This window comes from Lithobates pipiens, unplaced genomic scaffold, assembly GCF_037356315.1.
Source record: "Lithobates pipiens isolate NorthernLeopardFrog02 unplaced genomic scaffold, aLitPip1_a1.2 Scaffold_8, whole genome shotgun sequence".
NCBI lineage: Eukaryota > Metazoa > Chordata > Amphibia > Anura > Ranidae > Lithobates > Lithobates pipiens.
This window is the reverse complement of record NW_027507903.1, coordinates 32192139-32215647: the sequence shown is the minus strand read 5'-3', so window position 1 is coordinate 32215647 and position 23509 is coordinate 32192139. Positions and strand designations below refer to the sequence as shown.

Sequence of the window (23509 nt, the reverse complement as noted above, 5' to 3'; positions counted from 1 at the left end):
GTCCTGACTTCAACTTAATGGAACACCTTTAGGATAAATTAGAGTGGAGACTGTGAGCCAGGCCTTCTAGTGCCTCACCTCACAAATGCTCTTCTGGAAGAATGGTCATACATTCCTATAGACACACTCCTAAACCTTGTGGACGGCCTTTCCAGAAGAGATGAAGCTGTTAAAGCTCCAAAGGGGGGTGGGCCAACTCAATATTGAACCCTATGGACTAAGACTGGGATGCCTTTAAAGATCATGTGCATGTAAAAGCAGGTGCCCCAATACACAGTTAGTGCCCACAAAAAAATACATAGTTAGTGACCCACAAACACAATAGAACACCCAATTGTTTGGTAAAACAAACATTATTACACCAAGTGAATAGATTACCCAAGTTGTCATGCTTTAACCACTTCCCTACCATACAAAAATTACTCATAACACTCAAACATTCTATATATATATATATATATATATATATATATATATATATATATATATATATATATATATATCAATATTTTTATTTTTTTAAGCAGAGGCCCTATTGAACAAAATGGTTGGTGTTGCAATTTTTTATGTCACGTGATATTGGCGCAATGATTTTCCAAACACAACATTTTTGGGAAAATACACATTGATACATTTTATTGCAAAAAAACACACTATATAACCCAATTTTTGTTAAAGCATAAAAGATGATGTTGCGTTGAGTAAGCGGATACCCAACATGTCAAGCTTACATTTTTTTTTTACAGGTTACCAGTTAAGAGTAAGAGCCCTTTCCCACTGAAAGCGCCTGGGAGTTGGCGGTAAAGCGCCGCTATCTTTAGCGGTGCTTTTCCGTTGTTTTAGCAGCGCTATTTGCCTGTTTTAACCCTCGCTAGTGGCCAAAAAAGGGTTAAAACCGCTGGTAAAACTCCACCAGCGCTATGCCGGTGGTCCGGCGCCACTGCCCACTGATTTCAATGGGCAGGGGTGCTTTAGGAGCGGTGTATTAACTGCTCCTACAGCGCGGCAAAGAAGCTGCTTGCAAGACGCCCTGCCAGCGCAGCGCCCCAGTTTGAAAGCACCCTGGCTTTTGCACTGGGTTTGCAGCTGAGGCTTTTATTTTTTACACTTCCTGTATTAGCGTGTCCCCACTCTTGATGAAGGAGCACAGGGGGCACCTTTGGACAGCAGCATGGTCAGTACGGGGGTGGGGGGGTTATATGTACTAGCAGATTTAGACACACTAAAAACTGAAGCTAAACTCCAGCTCAATCTTTATAAGCAGTTACAGAAAACATTTTTTTTTCCTTTTGGGATAAAGGTTTTACATAAATACTGATCATTGTAAGCACACCATGTCAGTGGTAAATGGTTTGCCCCAATCATGTAACTGCTTCATCTACAGGACAGCTTGTACTTTTGAAAAACAACAATTACTAGCCGGATCATCAGGTGAAAAAGGAAACAAATGCCTAAAAAGGAAAACGAATGCAGCCACCACATCTAATGATTGGTAAGCTGCAATATAATAAATGTTTGCTTTTGGATTTAATACTTTTAGGATATAGCACTGAAAATTTTCTCAGGCCTTTACATACTGTACATTCTTCATATCAAGCCCTGATCTCAAGGAGCTTAGCTAAATATATAAACATTTATCACATAAATATATACAAGAGAAATACACACAATGGTAAAGGAAAAGAAAATATAATAAAAAAAAACAAGCAGGGCACAGATAAAGCAAAAAACAAAACAAAAAAACAGAAAAACAAATCTGATATTTTTTGGCTTTGGAGATTTATGTGTATAAAGCGTATACTACTATCTATAAAGACTGGTCAAAAAAAGCTCTCAATATTTATATGTAGTTTTAAAAAAAATATGTTGTAGTAGATCGATGTATAAACTGATATTTAATAGTATGTTCACTAAAATGTCCCACAAAGCGGTTGCTGTGCATGTATGAAGAGATATATGCAGACTAGACATACAAATACTGTTTGATGAAAGGATCAACTCATATTGCATGGCTACCTAGTCCAGACAAACATAAATGTCAATCCTAGGAGAAAAAAGAAAAAAAGAAAAAAACACATTTCCAATATATATGTAAATTTTCCATAAATCCAGATGGGCCAACAACTATTACAGTCCAGAGGTGCTGAACATCATCGGTACCGATAATTCATCTTAGAGAAGTGATGCAGAAAGTGATAACATGGATATCTCCATTGCACAGCAAGAGCAGAACCGCTCAGGTATGTCGGTACAAGAGGTCAGTACTATATACAATGTTGTACTACGTCACTTTTTTGATTTTCTTTTCATTTCCTGTGTGCATTGTTTGTGGATATACAGTGTATTTAGTTAAAGTTTTGGACCAGTCTTTAAAGATCGTATTACATGCATTATACAAAATAATCCCCAAAGCCCAAAGAATTTGCAGATTTCAGAATATATATATATATACAGCTGGGTCCTGCTAAAATTTTGAATCTTTTTAGACTCTGCTCACTGCTCAATGGGCTGTCCCCTGGGAGCAAACACACTGAAAAGAAACCCCCGACCCCTTTAACCGCATATATACATCGCTACTTCGACGTTATATACCGGGGTTATGGCAGCAGCTAGCTAACCCCAGTATATTTTTACACATTGGGCGGTCCTGGTTCATATAAAAGTGGTCCCAGCAGCGGATTCGCCACAACATCACTTTTATTGGCAGCGGGAGAGGTGCCCCCTGCCCCTCCTCGGTCATTTGGCTTACCGGAGAGATCAGTAGCGGAAACTATCCAATTCGGTGTACTGATGGGCAAGATGGCTCCCACTCGACTCTATGCCCTTGGAGGACCAAAGCGATGTCAAAACGTCACTTCCGCCCTACGGCCTTAAAGGGCCCATTTATTTTTTTTGTATGAAAAAAAATAAATGTAATTTTATTTTTTCAAAGTGTAAATGTGAGATCGGAGGTCTTTTTGACACCAAATCTCACATTAAAGAGGACCTATCCTGCTTATTCTTATTACAAGGGATGTTTACATTCCTTGTAATAGGAATAAAAGTGATCAAATGCTTTTTCCTTTTTTTTTTTTTTTTTTAAGGGACAGTGTAAAAAAAAAAAGTAAAATAAAGAAAAAAAAAATAACACATTTAAAGCATCCCGCCCCTCCGGACTCGTGTGCACAAGTGAATGCATATATATTATGTCTGCAGAAGGGCTGCATGTTTTTGTGCACATCATTTTGAACAAATTCCAGCAATGCACGAATGTGATCGTAGCACTAGGACTTGTAAGTGCGTTTGACTTTTTCTTCACTTTTTTCTTTTCTTTGTGTGTTTTGCTTTTGAATATAATCTTGTAATATATCCCTTCCCACCCCCACTGTAAAAAGAAATATATCAAATGTGTTCTGGCCCAGATGTTAAATTGCAGCATTTTTTGACCTATTAAAACTTTTTGTATTTTTTTGCAAAAAATAAGAATGTGTCTTATACGGTAGTAACCCCAGTAAAAAAAAAAAATAAAAAAAAAAAAAAAAAAAAGACTTTAAACTATTCTACACTCATCCAAAAGAAACACACACACCCCTGGATATACTTTAACTTTAGGCAGGGCTTTGTTTCTAGAAAAAATAGGTAGAGGAACTCAACCACGACCCCCCAAACACACCCTCCAAAACACATCAAATGTTGGGCGTGGTCAGATTTCACTAACAGTACACTATGCAGAGTTCAGGGGCACGCTACATACATAGGGCAGCGTTCAGGGGGTGTGCTGCGCACACAGTGTAGCATTCAGGGGTGTGCTGCGCACACAGTTCAGGGGGTGGGCTGCGCACACTGTGCAGCGTTCGGGGGGTGGGCTGCGCACACAGTGCAGCGTTCGGGGGGTGGGCTGCGCACACAGTGCAGCGTTCGGGGGGTGGGCTGCGCACACAGTGCAGCGTTCGGGGGGTGGGCTGCGCACACAGTGCAGCGTTCGGGGGGTGGGCTGCGCACACAGTGCAGCGTTCGGGGGGTGGGCTGCGCACACAGTGCAGCGTTCGGGGGGTGGGCTGCGCACACAGTGCAGAGTTCAGGGGTGTGCTGCGTACATAGTGCAGAGTTCAGGTGTGCGCTGCCTACAGAGTGCACAGTTGCGCTATTGTACAGTACAGATTGCAGAGTTTGGGGGTGTGCTCCACAGAGTGCAGAGTTCAGCCTTCTTCCACAGCTGCTTACCTCTGCATCCCCCATCCACATCTCACTTTCACCCCTCCTCAGCTCTGATCTCTGCATGCAAGCCCCCCCCCCCCCACCCTCCACTGCCCCCATCTTCTACCCGCACACTGCAGGTGGCTCCCCTCTCTTACATGCGGAGAGATCATCCATGAGCAGAGGAGTTTTGCTCACAGGTCATGTATAGTCTACACATATGGAGGAAAAAAAAAAAAGGAGCACCTTTCTTTTATCAGCTGAGCAGTGGTATGTAATGTGTTGGGGATTCTGGAGTGCCATACGGGGGTTTGTGGGAAAAGTCCAGGAAATGTGAAACAACCCTTTAAATCCCCAACCCTTTCTATATAAACAACTTTAATGGCAACTCTAAGCCTCTGACAACGCTTTTATTTTAGTTTTCTGCGTAATTTTTACTCTGATTAGGTCAGAGCCGCTCCAAAAAAATCAGTGTTAGGTTTCAAGTAAGCGGTGCTGTTAGTAACGATGATGTGTAAAGGGGTGGGCACTGACTCTCTTTTTTTAAAGGGTTTTTAAGGCAGTAGATGGATAGTGTTGGATCCAAGGAGCTTTTCTTTTTCCTTCCCAATACTAAGATCTAATATGAATACTGTATATGATGTCTGGGCCCTGAGCTGGCTGCATCTACCTGTCAAATGGTTTCCCCAGTCACAATAAACTGTGATTAGTAAAGAGTATATGTGGAATTGAAGCACCACAATGTGATGTTGAAGTTCAGAAACAAATTTATTCCAATGTGAAATCCAATGAGAACTGTATATAAGCCATTGGGGGAGATTTAATAGCCAATCGGTTTCTAACCTCATCTTGTTCCAATTAAGCTTTGACAATAAAACCTGGAAGCCGATTGGTTTCTGGCACAGCTGCACCAGTTTTAGTAAATAACCCCCATTGTGTTTTGGGGGTTAATTCTTGGCCTCCTCATCAGGACCTGGAGAAAAAAGTATAGTTTATGTTGACTTCGTACTCGCTACCAAGCAGCGGCAGCCTGTCCTTCCCCTAATCCATGCGCCTGGCCCCTAATTTACATGCAGGGTGCCGGACGCATGGATTCCAATGGGGTTTTTCATTTTTTTTTTTATTTAGAAGCGCATGATTAGAGCCAGAGGCTTAGGGCGCAGTGAGGGTGGGCTCAGGGCGCAGTGAGCCCAGCCAGTTGTGTGACAACAGCAAATTAATTCTCCTCATGGCCATACCTGGCTCAGGAAGAGGATCCTGAGACCCAACTGGCCGAGAGGGGAAGCGATCCTATTGGCCGACGAGGAAGAGGAGACGCAGGGTGAAGCCGCTGCCTGGAGGAAGCCAGTGGCCTAGATGGGGTAAGTGCGGGGACCGCTCGGCCAGCCAGCCAGCCAACCAACCATCGGGAGGGGTGGGGAGGGGGTATGGCGAAGGATGAATTGCCCCCCCCCCCCCAAAAATAAAATAATATACCCCCAGCCGCCACTGCTACCAGGTCTACATACTGTAACCTATATCCCCCCTTTCATCAAAGCCCCGATGAAAGAAGCAAAGCTTGGCCTCCAAAACACCTTGGATTATATACAGGTCCCATCAGATTTCATTTGTATATGGACTTCATTATCAATTCCAAATTTACAATTATTTTCTGCGCCTTAAATAAAGACATGGACGTTCCATTGGACAGCTTGTGCTTTTTATGCGTTTTAACTCTTTCCAGTACAGTTTAGTGCAAAAAAAAAATGCAGCATGTTCTACTTTTTTTTTTTCTGGAACTGGAATGCACTGGAACTAGCTGCACTAGTGTGAACTATGCCATCGAATCCATATAACCTGGTATCCATATGTTTTTGATGCAGAAAAAATGCACTGGACTGCACGTGGTCTGAACTGGCCCTATATGAAGTCTGGTTTATTAAAAGTATAGTATATAAAAATAAACATATCCTGTTTCCTTAAAGCATGTTATACAGCACAGTGCGTGTGCTGTGTAAATTGGCCCCTTGAATACCCTAAAAAACCTGGCTGATCCTGTCTGGCTATGCTCTCTCCTCTGCAAACTGACCACGATAATCATGGCTGAGGAGCCCTGACACCGTGGTCAGTTTGCGTGATTCCATCTTCCGCAGTCCTGCTCTCTGAAGCTCTCATATGTCTGTGTCTCCTCTGTCCTCTCCCCCCTCCCCTCCTAAATTGTCTTAACCCCTCTGTACCATAATAACTTGTCCCTGTGCCTGTGTAATGTATAAAATCCACTAATCTGTACCTGTATAAGCTCTGCTCCAGGCGCTCAGCTGATTGTCAGTGCTCTCACTCTCTTTTCTCCCCCTCCTCCTCAGCTGACGCCAGCGGGAGGGCTCAGCCCCACCCCCCCCCCCCACCCCCTGCAGCTGTGAGCCGGAGAGAGAAGAGGAATCCTCTGAGCGCCTGGAGCGGAGCTTATATCGGTACAGGTAAAAAAAAAAAAAAAATGTGCATTTTTTTTTTTGGAGCCTGTAAAACATTGCACCAGTGTGATCAGCAGATTGCTGGTAACATGCAGTTCTCGTGTAGATCTGTCAGCATCTGTGTGCTAGTGCCGTCGTAGTAAATTGAGAACGACAAGACAACAGCCGCTAAGGATGTCGGGACTTGTAGTTCAGGCACACACAAAGCTGTGTGAATAAATGACGTAGCCTTGTGGTTAACGCTCCCCTCCCCTCCCCCCCCACTTGCGGCCCGTAATGCAGTGCAGGGTGCCGGACGCATGGATTGGATTGCAATGTTTTTTTTTTTTCAGAAGCATGTGGTTAGAGCCAGTGGCTCTGAAAGGCTTCAAAATAGGGTGGGCTCGGGGTGCAGCGAGCCCACCCAGTTGTGTGACAAAAGTGAATTAATATTCGCTATTGTCTTCCTGGCTCCCCTTCTGGCCAATCAGGAAGCAGGTCCCGAGACCCATCACCCGATCAGCTAAGAGAAAAAGCGTTCCCCCCCCCTCGGCCGCCGAGAAGGAGGGAGGGAGGGAGAATACACAGGGGAAGCCGCCGTGAAGCACCTAGATGGGGTAAGTGCGGGGCTGGTGAACGAAAGCACCACCTGGCTCAACAAAATTACATTAAGAAAAAAAAATTAACAGTCAGGTGAAAACGTCTCATCTGAACAGACACTGCATCCTATGAAATATGGTCTAGTTCAGCATTGTAAAGCAATAGGTCTATCAATGAAACAAAGTGGTTCTGATAAGTACAGTTATATTATAACTTTACTGACCCAGTAAAATCACAACAATCTTTTTATTTTCAGTTACCTGAGGTTAAAGGGCTGACTCCTTTGCTCTTTTTCTTCTTGTCCTTTTTTTCCTTTGGTTTTGACAGGTTAAAGAGGCGATTGGAGGAATGGCCCTCTGCTGATTTATTAGACTGGCTCCCAAGTAAGTTGAAGTGGCCTTTTCCTTTTTGCTTACTGTCAGTCCTTAGTAAACTGTCCTTTTTAGGTGACGTAGATGCCTCTGATTGCAACTGTTCCTGTTTGGTCGAGTTAGAGTCAGAACATTTAAATGAGTCCATGGCCACAGGGAGTGAGGGCACCCGATTCAATTTGTCATGTTGAAAAGATACCTATTGGAAATAATCATCCACATGACAAGGTGTTATTCCACAAGTATTGCTATTCTATTTAGTGTCTATAAATGCACTACATGCTTACTATAATCTTGTCTACAGCTTTCAACATTAAATCAAGATTTTAAGAAGTACAGATATATCACTGCTTAAAAGGACAATACTTAAAGCAGCCCATAGATGGTTCGATCCTCTGATTCCCTCATCAACAAGGTCGGTGTTGATGGTGGAATGCTTCCTGCAGCGCTATTATGTTCTGCTGGCGGGGGGGAGCTTGAGGTGCCTTCCCGCGTGGCAGAACACATCAATTATCGGCTATAGTTGCCACTAGTAAATAAAAAAAAAAAAATACAACTAGCTGGTTGTACTTGGGTACAATCAGCCTGCCCATAGATGGATCGAATCTCAGACGGTAATTCCCTAGTTAATATTGAAAGGCTTTTTGTTGTGTATAACACACAGACCACATTTATCTGTAACAGATTAGATCAAGTCTTATCTGCACAAATTCCTATTTCTTTCTTTGACTGTGGAACTGCAATACTGTGGACAATCTATTAGGCAACAGTGATTGGTACTTTGCATTGAACCACAGTTCAGATTAGGGCTGCAACTAACGATTATTTTCATAATCGGTTAGTTGGCCGATTATTTTTTTCGATTAATCGGTTAATAACCTTAAAAAAAAAAAAAAGTGGGTCAAATTGACGTTCATTTTCAACCACAGAGACGGGAAAATTTAGAAATAATAGAAAACTTCTTAATCAAAGGACTTTTCAGACAGTGTATGTGGTTTTCGTTCAGATATTACATTCATTTTAAAAACAAGTGAAAATTTCAAACAAAATTCTTTGATTAAGTGAATGTACAAAGATTTTTTTGTCTGAATATTCTCATCCAAAAATTGATCGGTGTGGTCAGCATATGGATCGGTACACACCTATGCAGTTTGCTTTTGATCTGTTTCTGCAGTGCTTTTTGCTGTATGTTTTGATTTTTGTGCACGTGATTTTACTGCAATTTGCATTTTTGCATTTTTTTTGGGCAGATTAAAAAACACAAATTGCTGCAAAAACCCATTACATGCTTTTCTGCAGCTTCTCCATTGAAGTATATTGAACCAATAAAGCAACATTTTGCGTTAAATGTCCCGCCCCCTTTCAGATGTGAACGTGTCCCCCATAGGAAACCATGTAAATGAACTGCAGTGCATTTCTGCAAAAAGCACCAAAAAACACAGATGTGACCCAGGTCTAACACGTTTACTAACATAATGGGGTTAAAAAAACTAAAATTAGCCCTTTATAGTAGAAAAAAAAGCAGATAATCACTACTGTAAGGGGTTCATCTTTTTACTGTAGAACAGTGAGAGTAATATTTACAGTAGCGATTATTTGCTCTTTTTGTACTATAAAAAAGGGCTAATTTTTTTTTTTAACCCATTATGTTACTGGCCGATTAATCGATTATGAAAATAGTAATCGATTAATTTCATAATCGATTAGTTGTCAATCAATTAGTTGTTTCAGCCCTAGTTCAGATACTGGACAACTAGACACAACCAGCAAAACATTTTAGTGAGAGCTTTTTCTACATAGCTGTGGTCCAATATGTCCCCCCAAACATCCATCTATGGAAAATGTAGGTTCTAGTGAATGGGCTTCTTAAATGTAAAATCATAAAACTAATCGTAGCTTTGCTTTATGCATAGATGGTGGAAACAAGACCTAATTTTATAACTTGATGAACATTTATGACCAGATAAACCTGCCAGGAAAACAATCTCTCCAGGGCGCCAGATGCATGGGTTTCAATTTTTTTTTTTTTTTTTTAAGCACGATTAGAGCCTGAGGCTCTAATCGGCTTTAAAAAAGGGTGGGCTTGGGGGGCAGAGCACCTGATTTTTTTGCCCCCTCCCCAAAAATGGAGCACCAGCCGCCACTGTTCTCCAGACCAGTTTGGAGCCTTGTTAAACTGCTTGGCCAGTATAGGCAAAATGACTCCTATTTGACTGTATTGACAGAGAAATGAAAGTTATGCTGGGAAAGACCAAGTACAGTAAGAAACAAGAAATTCCTGAAGGTCGGCTTTTAATATTTATTATTTTCTATGCATAACAATGGAGAATGTTTAACCTCTGCCCATAACAGGCAGTGCCTGAATTATACAATAGGTAAAACCAAGGGGGTTTATATTTCATGACTGCACCAAAACCAGACCATATGCACACACTACAGTCATTAAAATGGGTGGAAAGCAGCAAAGTCCTGGCTCTCACCTAACCAGCATTCGCACTACAGAGGAAAATATGTACCAGAGGAGAAACTCCCTGAAAAAACATATGGCAGTGTTGGGTAGACACACCAGGTTTAGCCCCCCACAGCCAACTCATTACAGATTATTGCAAATATAGACTTTGGGTAGGCTATATGGCAGATACCTATATGATGATATGGCCTGTGTTGGGATTTTGGGCCCTAGCTCCAGAGATCTTCTGTGTATATTTGCCCAACTGTTGGATTTTTCAGGTTATGTCTACCTTAGCTGATCTAGATCTGTCAATTGCTTGCATTGATTTGATTTGATTGCTATTCCTACTGGTTTACAAAAGGTTTATTGACAGTACCATAGGCTTTATTCCAGTGCAAGTTCTGATTACTGAATAAATACGACATGGATTTCTGATTTAATCTTGTATGGTTGATCAATGCTGGATATGATAATTGTTGTATTGCACCTTCTATATTTTCAATAAAAGCCATTTGATTAAAAAAATGGGTGTAAAGGATCTTTTCAAAGTGGAAAACCACTATAACCCTAAACTATACCTGTTTAGGGTCCTTGTTCCTCTGTTCTTGAATCTTCTCTTGCCGTAAGTCTTCTTCTAGGCTCTCTATATTACACTGGCCAAAGGCTTTCATGATCTCCAGCCGATTCTTCTTCTGTTCCATATCCTGCATACTCTTCTTTAGGTCTTCGTCCATCCTTGAAGACCATTCTTTCCACTCTGCAAACTTTTTTTCTCGGGATTCCCATTGCCATTCATTTCTTAACTTCTCTTCCTTGTGCTGCGCTTGCTGCTTTTCCAAGTTGGAGATCTCCTGACGCAGTTTTTCTAGACTGCGCTTCTTCTCCTGATCACTTAAGGAGCTTGGTCTTGATTTCCGGTTGAGGGCATCCTTGTTCAGCATCATTTTCTGATCCTCAATGTAGGTGTCTTGCTGTACAACCACAGCCTGTGGTAGAATAAAAACTATTAGAACACAGATCATACAGCAGGCAGTGTATTTAACACTACTATAATCTTCAACAACTGACCTGCAAAGACTTCAGGTATTTATGAAGGTTGCTGACAGACAGGAGAACTTGCTGCAGTGAAAGAAATGGAAGTTAGTTCTGAATACAAACATTATTTATACAGACATTTACACTACACATAATAGTACTCCGGATAACCACTTAACACCCACATCCTACTGGTACATTGTAGCCTACTTCCAGGCTTTTGGCGCGCGCATGCGCTCCTCCTGGCTGGCTCCTGCTGTGGTGGTATACAGCGGTTAGTGTCTACTTCCCGCCCCATTATAGCAGTCCCATTATAAGTCATTGATTGGCACTATTAGTAGTGTAAAAAAAAACAAAAAACAAATCCAGTATATATATATATATATATATATATATATATATATATATATATATATATATATATATATATATATATATATATATATAACATAGTTTGTAGGCACTATAATGTTCACGCAAGCCAATTGATATATACACTTTTTCGATTTTTTTTTTATCCACAAAGTGTATCAGAATAAATTTTGGCCAAAATGTATGAAGAAATTAGATTTGTTTTTTATATTTGATGCATATTTTTGTTACATTTTCAGTATTTTTTCATTTATATCACAAAAAAGTAAAATCCAGTGGTGATCAAACACCACCAAAATAAAGCTCTATTTGTGTGTAAAAAATTATATAAATTTTGTTTGTGTACAGTGTCGCAATAGCAAAAAATGCCCTGGTCATAAAGAGGTAAAATCTTCTGGAGCTGAAGTTGATATCGAGGAAACTAGTAAACGAAAAATAAAAAATAAATCTTACCATGCCATTTCGCTTCACCACAACACTGGGGCTTACTCCCTGCAGATGTGAGAACAAACTTGGTTATACTACAAATTGCAAACTCATTAAAAAAATAGATCAGATTAACAACAAGTGCATTCTCCCCAATTTGTTTTCACTTTCAAGTTCTAGAAGCGTAAACAGGATATGCCAAAAGGAATTTTATTTAGGTTAGTGTTGGCGTCCAAGGTCAGGATCAAAGTCACCATAGTGTCAGTTTAGGTATGAAAAAAAAAACCCAGCAAAATGCTCACTATTGTTTCTTGGCACTACTATGAGTAAACCAACAAATAATATGCACATATGTGGTAACGCCATAAACGTCAGGAGGAGGAGAAGTTTTGTGATTTTTTTGGTGGTGGGTCAAAAAAAATATACAGCTACATTTTTTTTTTTATTTATTAGAATTTTGTGATTATTTTGGGACAGTTTTTTTTTTTTGATAATAAAAAGTCAGGAGCCATTAATATTTTCATTAATAAATGAAAGCCCAATTTGCCCTGAACAAAACAAGTATTATTTCATCTGGATACAGTTAGTTGATATGTGCAGTTTTATCAACACATGCCAAAGTTGCAAAACTGTATTCGGGAGCTAAGGTTACTTTCACCTTCTGACATCAAGGGGCTGGAAACGGAAAAGAAAAATATCCTTAACATTTCATAATCTGGTTGGCTGAAATTGGAAAATGATTGGTAGACAGCTGTAAATCAATGAATTCCATGCTATTTTTATTCCCCCCCAACAGAAACCTGAAGGGAGGTTTCTAAAAATGGCAAGTACTGTATATATGCACAGTATAAGAATATCAGGAAAATACATTAAATTCTAAGTATGAGAAACATAACCAAATGTTGCCCATTCATGCACTGTAAATGCACCGACAAGCCTAATCCCAACCTTGCCCCATCAGCCATCTTTTCTGAGATTCACATGCAGTACAAGTACACATGCAGTGCAGCAATCTGGAGAACCTAAAGGTGGGAACAGATGGATCAGCTGAATTTCTATCTGTGTGTGGCCCTTCCTGTTTGTCAGAAGTCGACTGGTAGATTTACTTCTGTCAAACGGCCACGTTGGATAACTTCTATTTGATCAGTGGCTGATGCCACTGATCATTGTATACCAACAAGGGAGAAGTCAAACTGTCAGAATACAATGGCACAATGGGTTACATTCCTGCATCCATCTTGCTTGTGTGAAAGGAGGGGGTACCGTCCTTTCCTGCCAGCTAGATGAAAAGAGAGCAACCATGTACACCCAGATCAACCCCTTTGGCACTGTCCCTAACGGCCCTTTAGGGGGTTTTAGATGCCGGGACGCGGGGTGGGTTTTATGATCATGTGACCGCCTTTATTAGCTGTCACAGTGGTCGCATGATCAGAAAGCTCCCAATCGCTGCTTGCGTTCCCTTAGGCGTCATTAACTGTGCTGGGAGCACGCAGGGTGCATACTCTCTTGCACACAAATATGCGGCTGCACGGTGCCAAGGCCTAGCCGCTGAGAGCCGCATATTTGCATGCTGTCTGCGCCAAGAGTTTAATGGTCTCTCAACCTATTATGATCCCTGAGCAGTTTTCTTGCATAGAAAGCCACTGGACAAGTCAATTGTCTGCACAGGCTTTCTTGCTTTTATGAACACAAGACAACTGGTAGAGATATTTTGGTAAAGCACTTGTATGTACTTCACAAACCTCTCCCTATCAGACAGAGCAGTTTGTAATCATTCTATGATGAAGATAACTACACAGGACCACAGCCATCTGAATGCAATGCAAACGGTACCTTTTTGAGAACACTGTCAGATTCAGTTCTTCGGAGATCCTGTGCATCTTCCCCTTCGTCTTTTTCTCCACCTTTAAATGAAAAACAAGACTAATCATCAAGTGTATATTATATTATTGCAGTTCATGTCTGTAATTTTGATAGGTTTCTGAACAATATATAATTTACTTAAAGGAGAAGCATAGCCAAAAAGTTTTGAGGCTAAAGCCTGCTGTTGGCTGACCTCACTCAGCCTATCCCGGCTCAGGAAAGATCCTGACCGGCAGATGGCTCAGCCTCTCCACGAGCTGCTGGTAAACTTAGCCAGAGCTCCCACTCCTGTCCCTTGCACAACCGGGTACTCCTGTAAGCAGGGAGGGGCAGGGCAGGGAAACTGTCACCGATAGTCTTAGAAGTGGCGGGGTGACAGATTGCTTCCATTTAGGTGTGTATTACATTTTGCTGTTTTAGGTTACCCAATACTTCTCTTACAATTAAAGCTAAACAACAAGGGCTAGTTATTAGAACAGAAAAAGCTGTACTGCATCTACAATAAAATGGGCAACAAGTTCAGTCACTTACATTTAGAAGCACTGAGTTGATGGCTGTCAAACCCTCCAAAAGTTTCTGCTCTTCGGGGAAGGGAAACGGGACCAACCCCATTTTCGATCTCGCCAGATTCCTGCGCCACTAGGCTGCTCCATAGATACTGGTTCACCAGAACTTCAAGTGTCTCCACTGCAAAACAGAAAACACTAAGAACAATGGAGATAACCTCAACATCCTACACAATCTACTGAATGAATCATATTCCAATTCATGAAAAGAAAAAAAATGTATATCCATTATTTTAAAGGATAGGAAATCATTTGGCTGAAACAAGGGTCTATAGGAGCTTAAAATAAGCTGAGATTAATGTATAATTCTGCTCTAAATACAGTCCTCAGATGCAGATAAAACTAGTGTTTGTGCAGGGAGGGTGGTATATATTTTCCCTGGCTCCAGCACTTGCACCATGTATGAACAGAGCTAAAGAATATCCAGCCATAATTCTCCATTATGAACTTACATGATATAGGGGGCCTCACTTGAAAAATAAAAGAAAGATATGGGGGGGGGGGGGGGCTCGATTTTCGCCCCAGCACCTAGGCAAGAAAAATACTGACTACCATCTGCAGGTTCAAAAAGCTGCAGATACACTAGAGCTCTATGCAATTTTCAGGGAAAACCTCCCCAACTGGAGAGGAGATAATTATTGCCCAATACCATGCAGGCCTGGGTATAGGTAAATGGTTTTAGCTTTAACTTAGCCTGCAATTTTAATGCAATATTAAACCCTTATTTTATTTTCTATTAGAAGAAGATTGGGACCAGAATTCTATTATATGATGATTCTTCTTTAAAATGTCCTGTCTTTTCTACAGCTGGTTACCAAGCTGCTACCACCACCCAGCTACCCCATCCATCTGATTTTAGCAGATAGGATCACATGTCGGCGGGTGCAATGGATGGTCCAATGAAATCCGCCTAAAAAATTGACAGGCGGAGCCGATCGGTCCGCCCGTGTGAAAGGGGTGTACCTTAGTACCCTCGCCTACAACCTGGTAAATTGGGGAAGCAGCACAGATTGCCTGGAACCTGGCTGCATTGACAAGGGACCACAGGTAAGTGGGGACAGGGAGACCTAGAAAGGTTCTGGTGCGGTTTTTCAACTAGATGTGAACAAAGTTTGGATGGCCTCAACACAAACCCAAGTTCCATGCAGACACAGGGCCTATTACATACACCGTTGTGAATGTTGGGAAGTAGCATTTTCACATAAAAAGATTGCTTTTCAACAGTATGTCAAATTTAAGAAATTCTTACCTTCTTTGATTGCACTTTTTATTAATGGCTCTCCTCGGGGAGCCTCTTCTGTGTTTGCTCTGAAGAGCGTTCTGCCCAGTACTGATGGGGAATTGTCTTCTTGACCACTGCAAAGTGTCAACGCCTGAAAAAGCTTCTCTTTCTCTTCAAGTAAGGTTAATATTTGTTCATCTTTTTGACACAGTTGCCCTGCAAATGAAATATGCAATACAATAAGGACCCGTGTCATTGCTTTTTGTTTGCTTCAAGGTGTTTTGCATTCCTAAACGTGTCTATGGGTATGCAATACCTACGTCAAGAAGGTCAAATGTAAGTCAGGAGGTCAACTGCATGAACAAGAAATGGCAGCTGCACTCCAAAGTGAAAGTTTTAGTTAAAGGTTTAATGAATGGTCCAGTGCTAGATAGAGCACCAGAGCTTAGGATGTCTTAATGGACCACGGGCATTCCGAAATCTGGAGCTAGTGACTATGAAATACAGTTGCCCAGCAGGGATGGTTCATCCATCCACGTCATTTGTGTGCATGGATAAAATTAGATTATGCCCAAACGCCATAGCATCACTACTACTGTATGTCCAGAGCACTGTGCTGTCTTATAGCAGAATAAAAGGATAAGGGGGTGGAGATTACTTATTGCTCAAAGCTAGATGTACCCCCTTACCTGAGCAAAAGGGGAAGATAACGAGTATTGAGCAGGAGTATCTTTGAAGGAAAAAAAATTGTGATTTTGTGTTAATGGCTCCTAATCTCCTGATCTTTAACAATAAAAGACAAAAAACACAAACTGTGCTCTCATTTGCTTATGTGCAGTCCCCCATCTAGTAACCACTAGACAGGAGCCTTTAGGATGAACACCCTATACAACGGTAAAGCAGTTAAACCACGTGTGTCAAACACAAAGCCCACTGGCCGAATGTGGCCCACTAGGACATTTCATGTGTAGACAAGGGGTGACTTAAGGGGAGGTTGAGTTCCTGAACCTATTCTCTGAGAAAAAAAAAAAGCCCCGGTTTCATCCATCCACAGAACATTGTACCAGAACACTATGGTACATGAAGGTGCTCTTTTGAAAAATTGAGATGGCGGTAATATTTTGTTTTTGGAGTAAAAACATTTTTTTTTTTAAATGATATTCATTGCGCAAAACAATCAATATTTTCAGGTCCTTTGTTGTTACTCTATAGTTGTATTTCACCTACTCCAGCCCTGTTGAGATCTTTGCAGGACACTCATTTATAGACAGTAGTAGCAGTAGTAAAAAAGTAGGTAATTTGTCACACTCCCAGCATTGTGTTTTTTTTTCCCTTTAGGGCTGGGCACCTTCAAACCCACACCATCACATCTCACTGTTTGGAATATCAACCCCTGAGCAGTTATGCAGCAGGGCTAGGACCCCGAGAGAGCCCTGCAAAACATCTAAGCATGCGCCGGGTACCCAGACATCGCCGCACACACAAAGACTTCTAACAGGGAAGTCCAAAACCTTCCCCAGCCTTTGGGTGTGGCTGTAAATTCCACTGCGCAGGTGCTGGTGGGCTCTGTCAGGACCCGGAGGATATGCAAGAAATATTTTTGGTCAATGAGGATGTCATTTAGTGTCAGTTTACGCTCAGTGTAAGTAAATAGTGGGATGGAAATGGCCTTTTTTTTTTTTTTTTTTTTTTGCCAAATGGAAGCATAAAATATGATGAGAAATTGTGGAATGCAGATTTTTGTACCTCTCAGTTCTCTGGCTTTGGTATCCCAGTTCTTTTTTTCTTCCTCCGACTCAGATGGAACACCTTCATCCTCATCTTTGTCCCTAGAATATTACACAAGATAGATCAGAGGAATATTTTACGACAGAAAGAATTAGCTCTTACTGGAGCAGCAGGGGCAATACTGCTACATACATTGTAGACATCGTTTCCTGGATAGTGTCAATCCAGCTGTCCCGCTCTTCTTTGGTATTGGTGAGAACCTCCACCATTTCTGGGTCCTTATCTCCCATGCTGATCAGGAACAGTCCCTTTTCATCATGTGCCACTTTCCTTACAATCAGCTTCTTCAAGGAAATCACCGTAGATTTTTGTTCCTGAATAACACAAGCAAAATTAAATTAGTGAAAACATTAAAATTCATACACACACGCGGTATTATATATATATATATATATATATATATATATATATATATATATATTTGTAGAGCTTCTGGCTTAAGAAACAGTCTCAGAGTTGCTTTGTTAAATATTTTATTGCACATCAACTTGAATGGGGACTATGGGGCTGTGGGGTATTTCAGAACCCTAAAAAAGAATACTAAGACACTATACCATTAGCAGCAGCTTCTTAAAGGCCTACAAGTATTGGCACATGAAGTGGATAGCACTGGTACACCCATTACCAATGTCCCAGGCCAGGCAAGCATTAAGTGTGGCAGGGATTAGCAGCACTAACAGTCACAAGGATCCCTTTCTCTCTCTGGTCTGTAATCAGTGTCCCCAGAGCTAGGCTACCCCCGCCCCCTCCCCCCCTTTAGACTCCTCTGTAGATTTCCCAGATAAGCTTGGACGAACCCCCCCCCCCCCCTTCAGACTCCAGCAGGCAGACTTCTCTGTAGAGTACCTGGATAAGATCCCTAGTAGCACCCCTCTTTGGCTCTAAAAGGAACTGTAAAAAAAATAAAAATAAGCCAACCAGGAAAGCACAGTTCAATGAGCAGGCTGGGTCCTCAGCAGGATGACCAGGAAGGGCTAGCAGCCTCTCCTCCACGGAAAACAACCCTTTTTTCTAAGACTTCACATTATTTATGCACTTCCCAACCACCATCTGGGCACACCTTCCCAGGGATTGACTGGAGCTACATAAATATTCAGGCTTCTTATTTGACTCTCCCACCCACTATGTTCTGGAAATATTCAGAAAATGGGGGAAGAGGTCAAAACGCTTGCAGAGCGCAGAGCAGCCTAAATGAATCACACACTGCTCTGCTGATTACAGGAGAGCCAAGAGAACTAAATTTGCCTAGTCAAACCTAGTAGCCTATCTAGGAGAGCACTGTGTGTGTATATATATATATATATATATATATATATATATATATATATACACACACACACATTTTATATATATATATATATATATATATATATATATATATATATATATATATATATATATATATATATATATATATATATACATATATATATATATACATACACACATGAACATATATATATATATATATATATATATATATATATATATATATATATATATATATATATATATATATATATATACACATGAACACATATATATATATATATATATATATATATATATAATGTGTATATATATATATATTCTACAGACACACACACCCCCTCATACATGGTTACAGAATTTTTATTCTCTCCGTCACTATTCCAAGTGCTTTTATTGCCTGCTTTTTTACCCATGGTATAATAGACAGATTGGTTTTCCCCATAACCGTTTGACAGGACATACAGTACATCTGCATTCTGCAAACCAACAGGGGCGTCAAGGGGCCTTTATGGATTCTGATTGTTGAAATACAATTTGTTTATATTTAACGTGTATGGAGCCTGCCGTCAGCTTTCCTTTGGATCCATCTTTTGAAATATAAAGTTCTGTCGTACAATAGCCTCATTTATATTTGTTGGCACCGGGCCACGCAGATTTAGCCATTTGAAGCCCCATCTGTTTAACATCGGGCTGTCACAATCAGTAAGATGGTCAGGAGGCCCTGCAAATAAGACTGATGCCTAAAGCAATCATATACAAGCTTTAATTTTCTAACTTGAAATGAAAAAATGACAGCTGGGACTGGATGGCAGCTGATAGAGTGGGTACAAAAGTTCAAAACCTGAAGAGTAGCAGAGACAGGGCTGCAAATTAGCTGCTCTCCCCATGCCAGGAAATTGGTCAGACATTGGTAGTGCCAAGCATTGCTCAGGAGCTACTTGTATTAAAATCGTATACCACTTCTTGTTTAGGTTCTCCATTATCCAATCTGCTTTACTCTTTAAGCAAAACTCTACTTTTGCAAAAAAAAATTAAAATTGCTATAATGTATTAGGAGCTATAAAGTAATTTTGTGACTTAATTTTATTAAAAATACCTTTTCATTTTAAGCTGTGCTCAGCTGATTTTTATTAAATGGCTTCCTTGTAACTATGAACACGACTACAATAGGGGCATTAGGTGCACCTCCCATGTATAGAACTCCATAATTAATATGCGATTAGTTTGCTGCTTTTTTTCCCAGCTGTTTTTACATTACAACTCTGGGACTACTACGGTTCCCAAAGCTTTACAGAGGTTGCACAGATCTGGATACACTGCGACTACTTTTGGATTAGAAAACACAGAAGAGTTGATGGAGAAATACAAAGAGAAAATAACTAGTTAAGCTAAAGGCCCATACACACGATCAGACTTTTTGACAACAAACATGCAAATTAGCTGTTTTGGAGCAACATCCGATCGTGTGTACGCTCCATTGGACAAACTTTTTTGGTTTTCATCGGACTTTTGTTGGCTGTGCGAACGGACAAACTTTCTGGCAACAAAAGTCCGATGGAGCAAAGTCTGATCGTGTGTACAGAAAACCATAGGACTTTTGTACAAAGTACAAACACGCATGCTCAGAACCAATGCAAAAGATCAGACAACAATGCAGAAGCTGACCAAAGGTGGCGGTAAAGAGCAGAAAAACCACATGATTTGGTGAAAGTTGGCTGAAAAAGTCCTGCTGTGTGTATGCAATACAAGTTCTCAGCCGACGCCCTTTGTACAAAAATCCACAGGAAAGTTTGTACAAAGTCCGATCGTGTGTATGAGGCTTTAGAGTGAGTTTTCCATAAGGGAGAAGAGGTCCATCACCTTGGGACACTCAAAAAAAAAAAAAAAGACCTGAAGGTACGAGATACGAGTCTATGAATACCTGTCCTGTACTGTACAATTAAAGAAGTAGTATGGGAAAAGCTTTTTTGGCAATACTTCTCCTATGGGTCACAGGAGTGCACATAGTTCTGTACTTCTGTGCTCAGATTCAGCCAACAGCGGGTTAAAGTCTTCTCTCGGATGAAGTCACAGAGCCAGAGCCCAGGCACTGCAGGGATCTCGACAATAATGTTGAAATCCACCCAGATGCCCCAATTGCCAGATGCCTCAGCCTCTCAGTGAGCCGCTGCGAGTCTGAGCCAGCCACTCTTGCCCCTCCCCAGCCTAACACTAGAGTAAGCGCTGGAGGGGCAGAACAAAAAGCCGATGGTTGACAGTCACGGCTCTCTGCTCAAAGCAGACCTGAGAACTGAGCGATCAGCAGTCTCTTGATCAGTCACTTCTCAGTGTAGAAATAGCAGGGAACAGATGCAGAATCAGGTCGCCCACTCTGGTGAGTATGCATGTTTATTTTGTGGATAATCCCACACTGCTCTTTTGCGATAAACAGTTGCCCCTCATACGGTTTCTAAACATCTTGCAATGCATTGGGGGAATACTAGAAAATCTGAATTTTGGGTGAAAAGACAAAGCCCACTGATGCCCATATTCCTTGTTACAGCTGTCACAATTCAATAAATGAGAAAAACTGGATGTGATGCTGGCCGTAGATGGCTTATATTTTGCCCGATTCCTGCTGAATCAGCTGGAATTTGAACTGTGCATGGCCCTGTGGGCAACATCCAGCTCGTAAGAGCCGGTTCACACTGAGGCAGCACGACTTGCAGCGCGACTGCCTCAGGTGACCTGGACACGCCAGCAGCAGCGACTTGCAAAGCGACTTCTATATAGAAGTTAATGCAAGTCTCCTCAAGTCGCCCCCAAAGTAGTACAGGAACCTTTTTCTAAGTCGGAGCGACTTGAGTTGCTCCTATTAGAACGGTTCCATTGTACAGAACAGGGTGCGACTTGTCAGGTGGCTAACAAGTCGTCCCAGTGTGAACCGGCTCTAAGAGTCAGACTGAAAAAACGAAGCAGCTGGGTAGAAATTGGCGACCAGTGGCTGAATCCAATCAGATGCAGTCATTGGGTATTCAGACACACGTACAATAGCGGGTAGGGGAGATTTCTCCATACATTATACAATTTTATTTTCTTCAACTGGTGAAAGGAAAGAAAATATTAGCGTTGATGGGGGAATCCCTCACTCCTGTCCAGTGGAGCTATTGTACTCTGCCGGCAGGGTGCCTTTCCCACCAGCAGAATACAATGATCACTGCTGGCAGATAGATTGACTTCAGTACAATCAGCCTTCCCATAGAGGGATCGAAATTTGTCTGGTTACTGCTGAACTGACAGAATTTCGATTCATCTATGCCCAACCTTTAACCTTGGATGAGAAAATAGAGTGATTTCCCTCATCTGACCAAACTAGAGAAATCTAAACATATAAGGCCGGCCTTACAGTAACACAAGAAATAACAATTTTATACAATTTTGAAATGCAAAAAGATTCATCCTTCTTATTCATTTTTTTGCAAATATTACTGTGTGTTATTAGTGTGTTATTACTATGTGTACTATATGCTAACAAATAAGCCAACTAGGTCATAAGTTATTTGTCATAAGCACATTTCAGGGATATGAATGGGCCTCACCAGTGATGCAAAGACATATTTCTGGTCCTTTTCCTGGAGGAAAACTAACACATCAGTCAGCAGCACAGCCAGCACCTCTGTAGATCAGAGAAAATACTTATGTTATTGTATGAATTGAACACATGACCATAGTCCTGTCCGTTTCTACACTACAGTCATCTGCTAAGATTAATCTCATGCTAGCCCCTCATCTGTGCCTCAGTCAGCTGTTTTTTTTTATGGACGGTATCGGGTGCATCAGGTTCTACATTAGAAATATGTTCCCACTTACAGTAAAAATGAAAACCTAGCTGAGATGGATGGCATTGGCCTGCAATTTAGTGATTCAGTTGGAAATGATGATTACTTACAGGCAATGTGGTTCCTGGTCTGCAAAAAATATAACTTTTAATTACGAGTTCTTTTTTTACCCCCTTCTTTTTTTTTTTTCCTTTAACCTCCTGGCTATGCTGATGGAGACATTTCATAGTAAAGACAGCCAGGTTACCAAGCCTTGTAAAGTTGGTGTTGATGGATCAAGGAAAAACAAATTGCTCCTCCAAAAGGGTGGAGACTGGGAGAACTGGTTGTTCTTGGCAGTAAATAAGCTTGTGGGCGAGGATGACTAAATCACAACCGACTTACATTGATGTCAATACTGACTTACAATGTTCCTGCAATAGACTGAGATCCCATTGTAAAGTCATGTAATGTATTCAACACCGGACACGGTTAGCACGTTTACCATGCTGCAACTGATTTAAAAGGTAAACTCTCATACATGAGCTGCCGCTGAGGACATGTTATTTAACCACTTGCAGACTGCTGTTGGCATATATATGTCAGCAGAAGGGCACGGCTGGGCAAAGTAACGTACCCGTACGTTACTTTGGAATTCCCGCCATGCGCACCTGCCGCGAGCGCTGTGAGCGTGCCCGTGGGACCTGCGGACTCGATCGCCGCAGGGATACCCACGATCGTGTCACGGAGCTCAAGAATGGGGAGATGCCGTTGTAAACAGCATCTCCCTGTTCTGCCTTATTGATAGGACACCGATCGTCTGCTCCCTGTCATCAGGAGCAGCGATCAGTGTCCACGTCACACACAGCCCATCCCCCAGTTAGTTAGAAACACTCCACTAGGACACACTTCACCCCTCCGCGCCACCTAGTGGTTAACCCCTTCACTGCCAGTGACATTTTTACAGTAATCAATGCAATTTTAAAGCACTGATCACTGTATTAATGCCAATGGACCCAAAAGTGTCAAAATTGTCCGATGTGTCCGCCATAATGTCGCAGTCACGATAAAAATCGCTGATCGCCGCCATTACTAGTAGAAAAAAAAATGATTAACAAAAATGCCATAAAACTATCCCCT

General features: G+C 41.3%; 1 protein-coding gene across 7 annotated transcripts in view; it reads right to left on the bottom strand.

Moving 5' to 3' along the window:
* The window catches only part of AKAP13 (A-kinase anchoring protein 13), a 440963-nt gene that overhangs the window by 9254 nt on the left and 408200 nt on the right, over positions 1-23509 (bottom strand). For all 7 annotated transcript variants that reach the window (XM_077472410.1, XM_077472415.1, XM_077472413.1 and 4 more), the window contains 10 exons: positions 22151-22227; positions 17433-17614; positions 17259-17341; positions 15540-15728; positions 14256-14411; positions 13695-13765; positions 11889-11927; positions 11097-11147; positions 10607-11014; positions 7466-7775 (listed from right to left, as the gene is read on the bottom strand). In XM_077472410.1, coding sequence (XP_077328536.1) covers positions 7466-7775; positions 10607-11014; positions 11097-11147; positions 11889-11927; positions 13695-13765; positions 14256-14411; positions 15540-15728; positions 17259-17341; positions 17433-17614; positions 22151-22227 — 1566 coding nt within the window. The remainder of the gene's footprint in view (positions 1-7465; positions 7776-10606; positions 11015-11096; positions 11148-11888; positions 11928-13694; positions 13766-14255; positions 14412-15539; positions 15729-17258; positions 17342-17432; positions 17615-22150; positions 22228-23509) is intronic.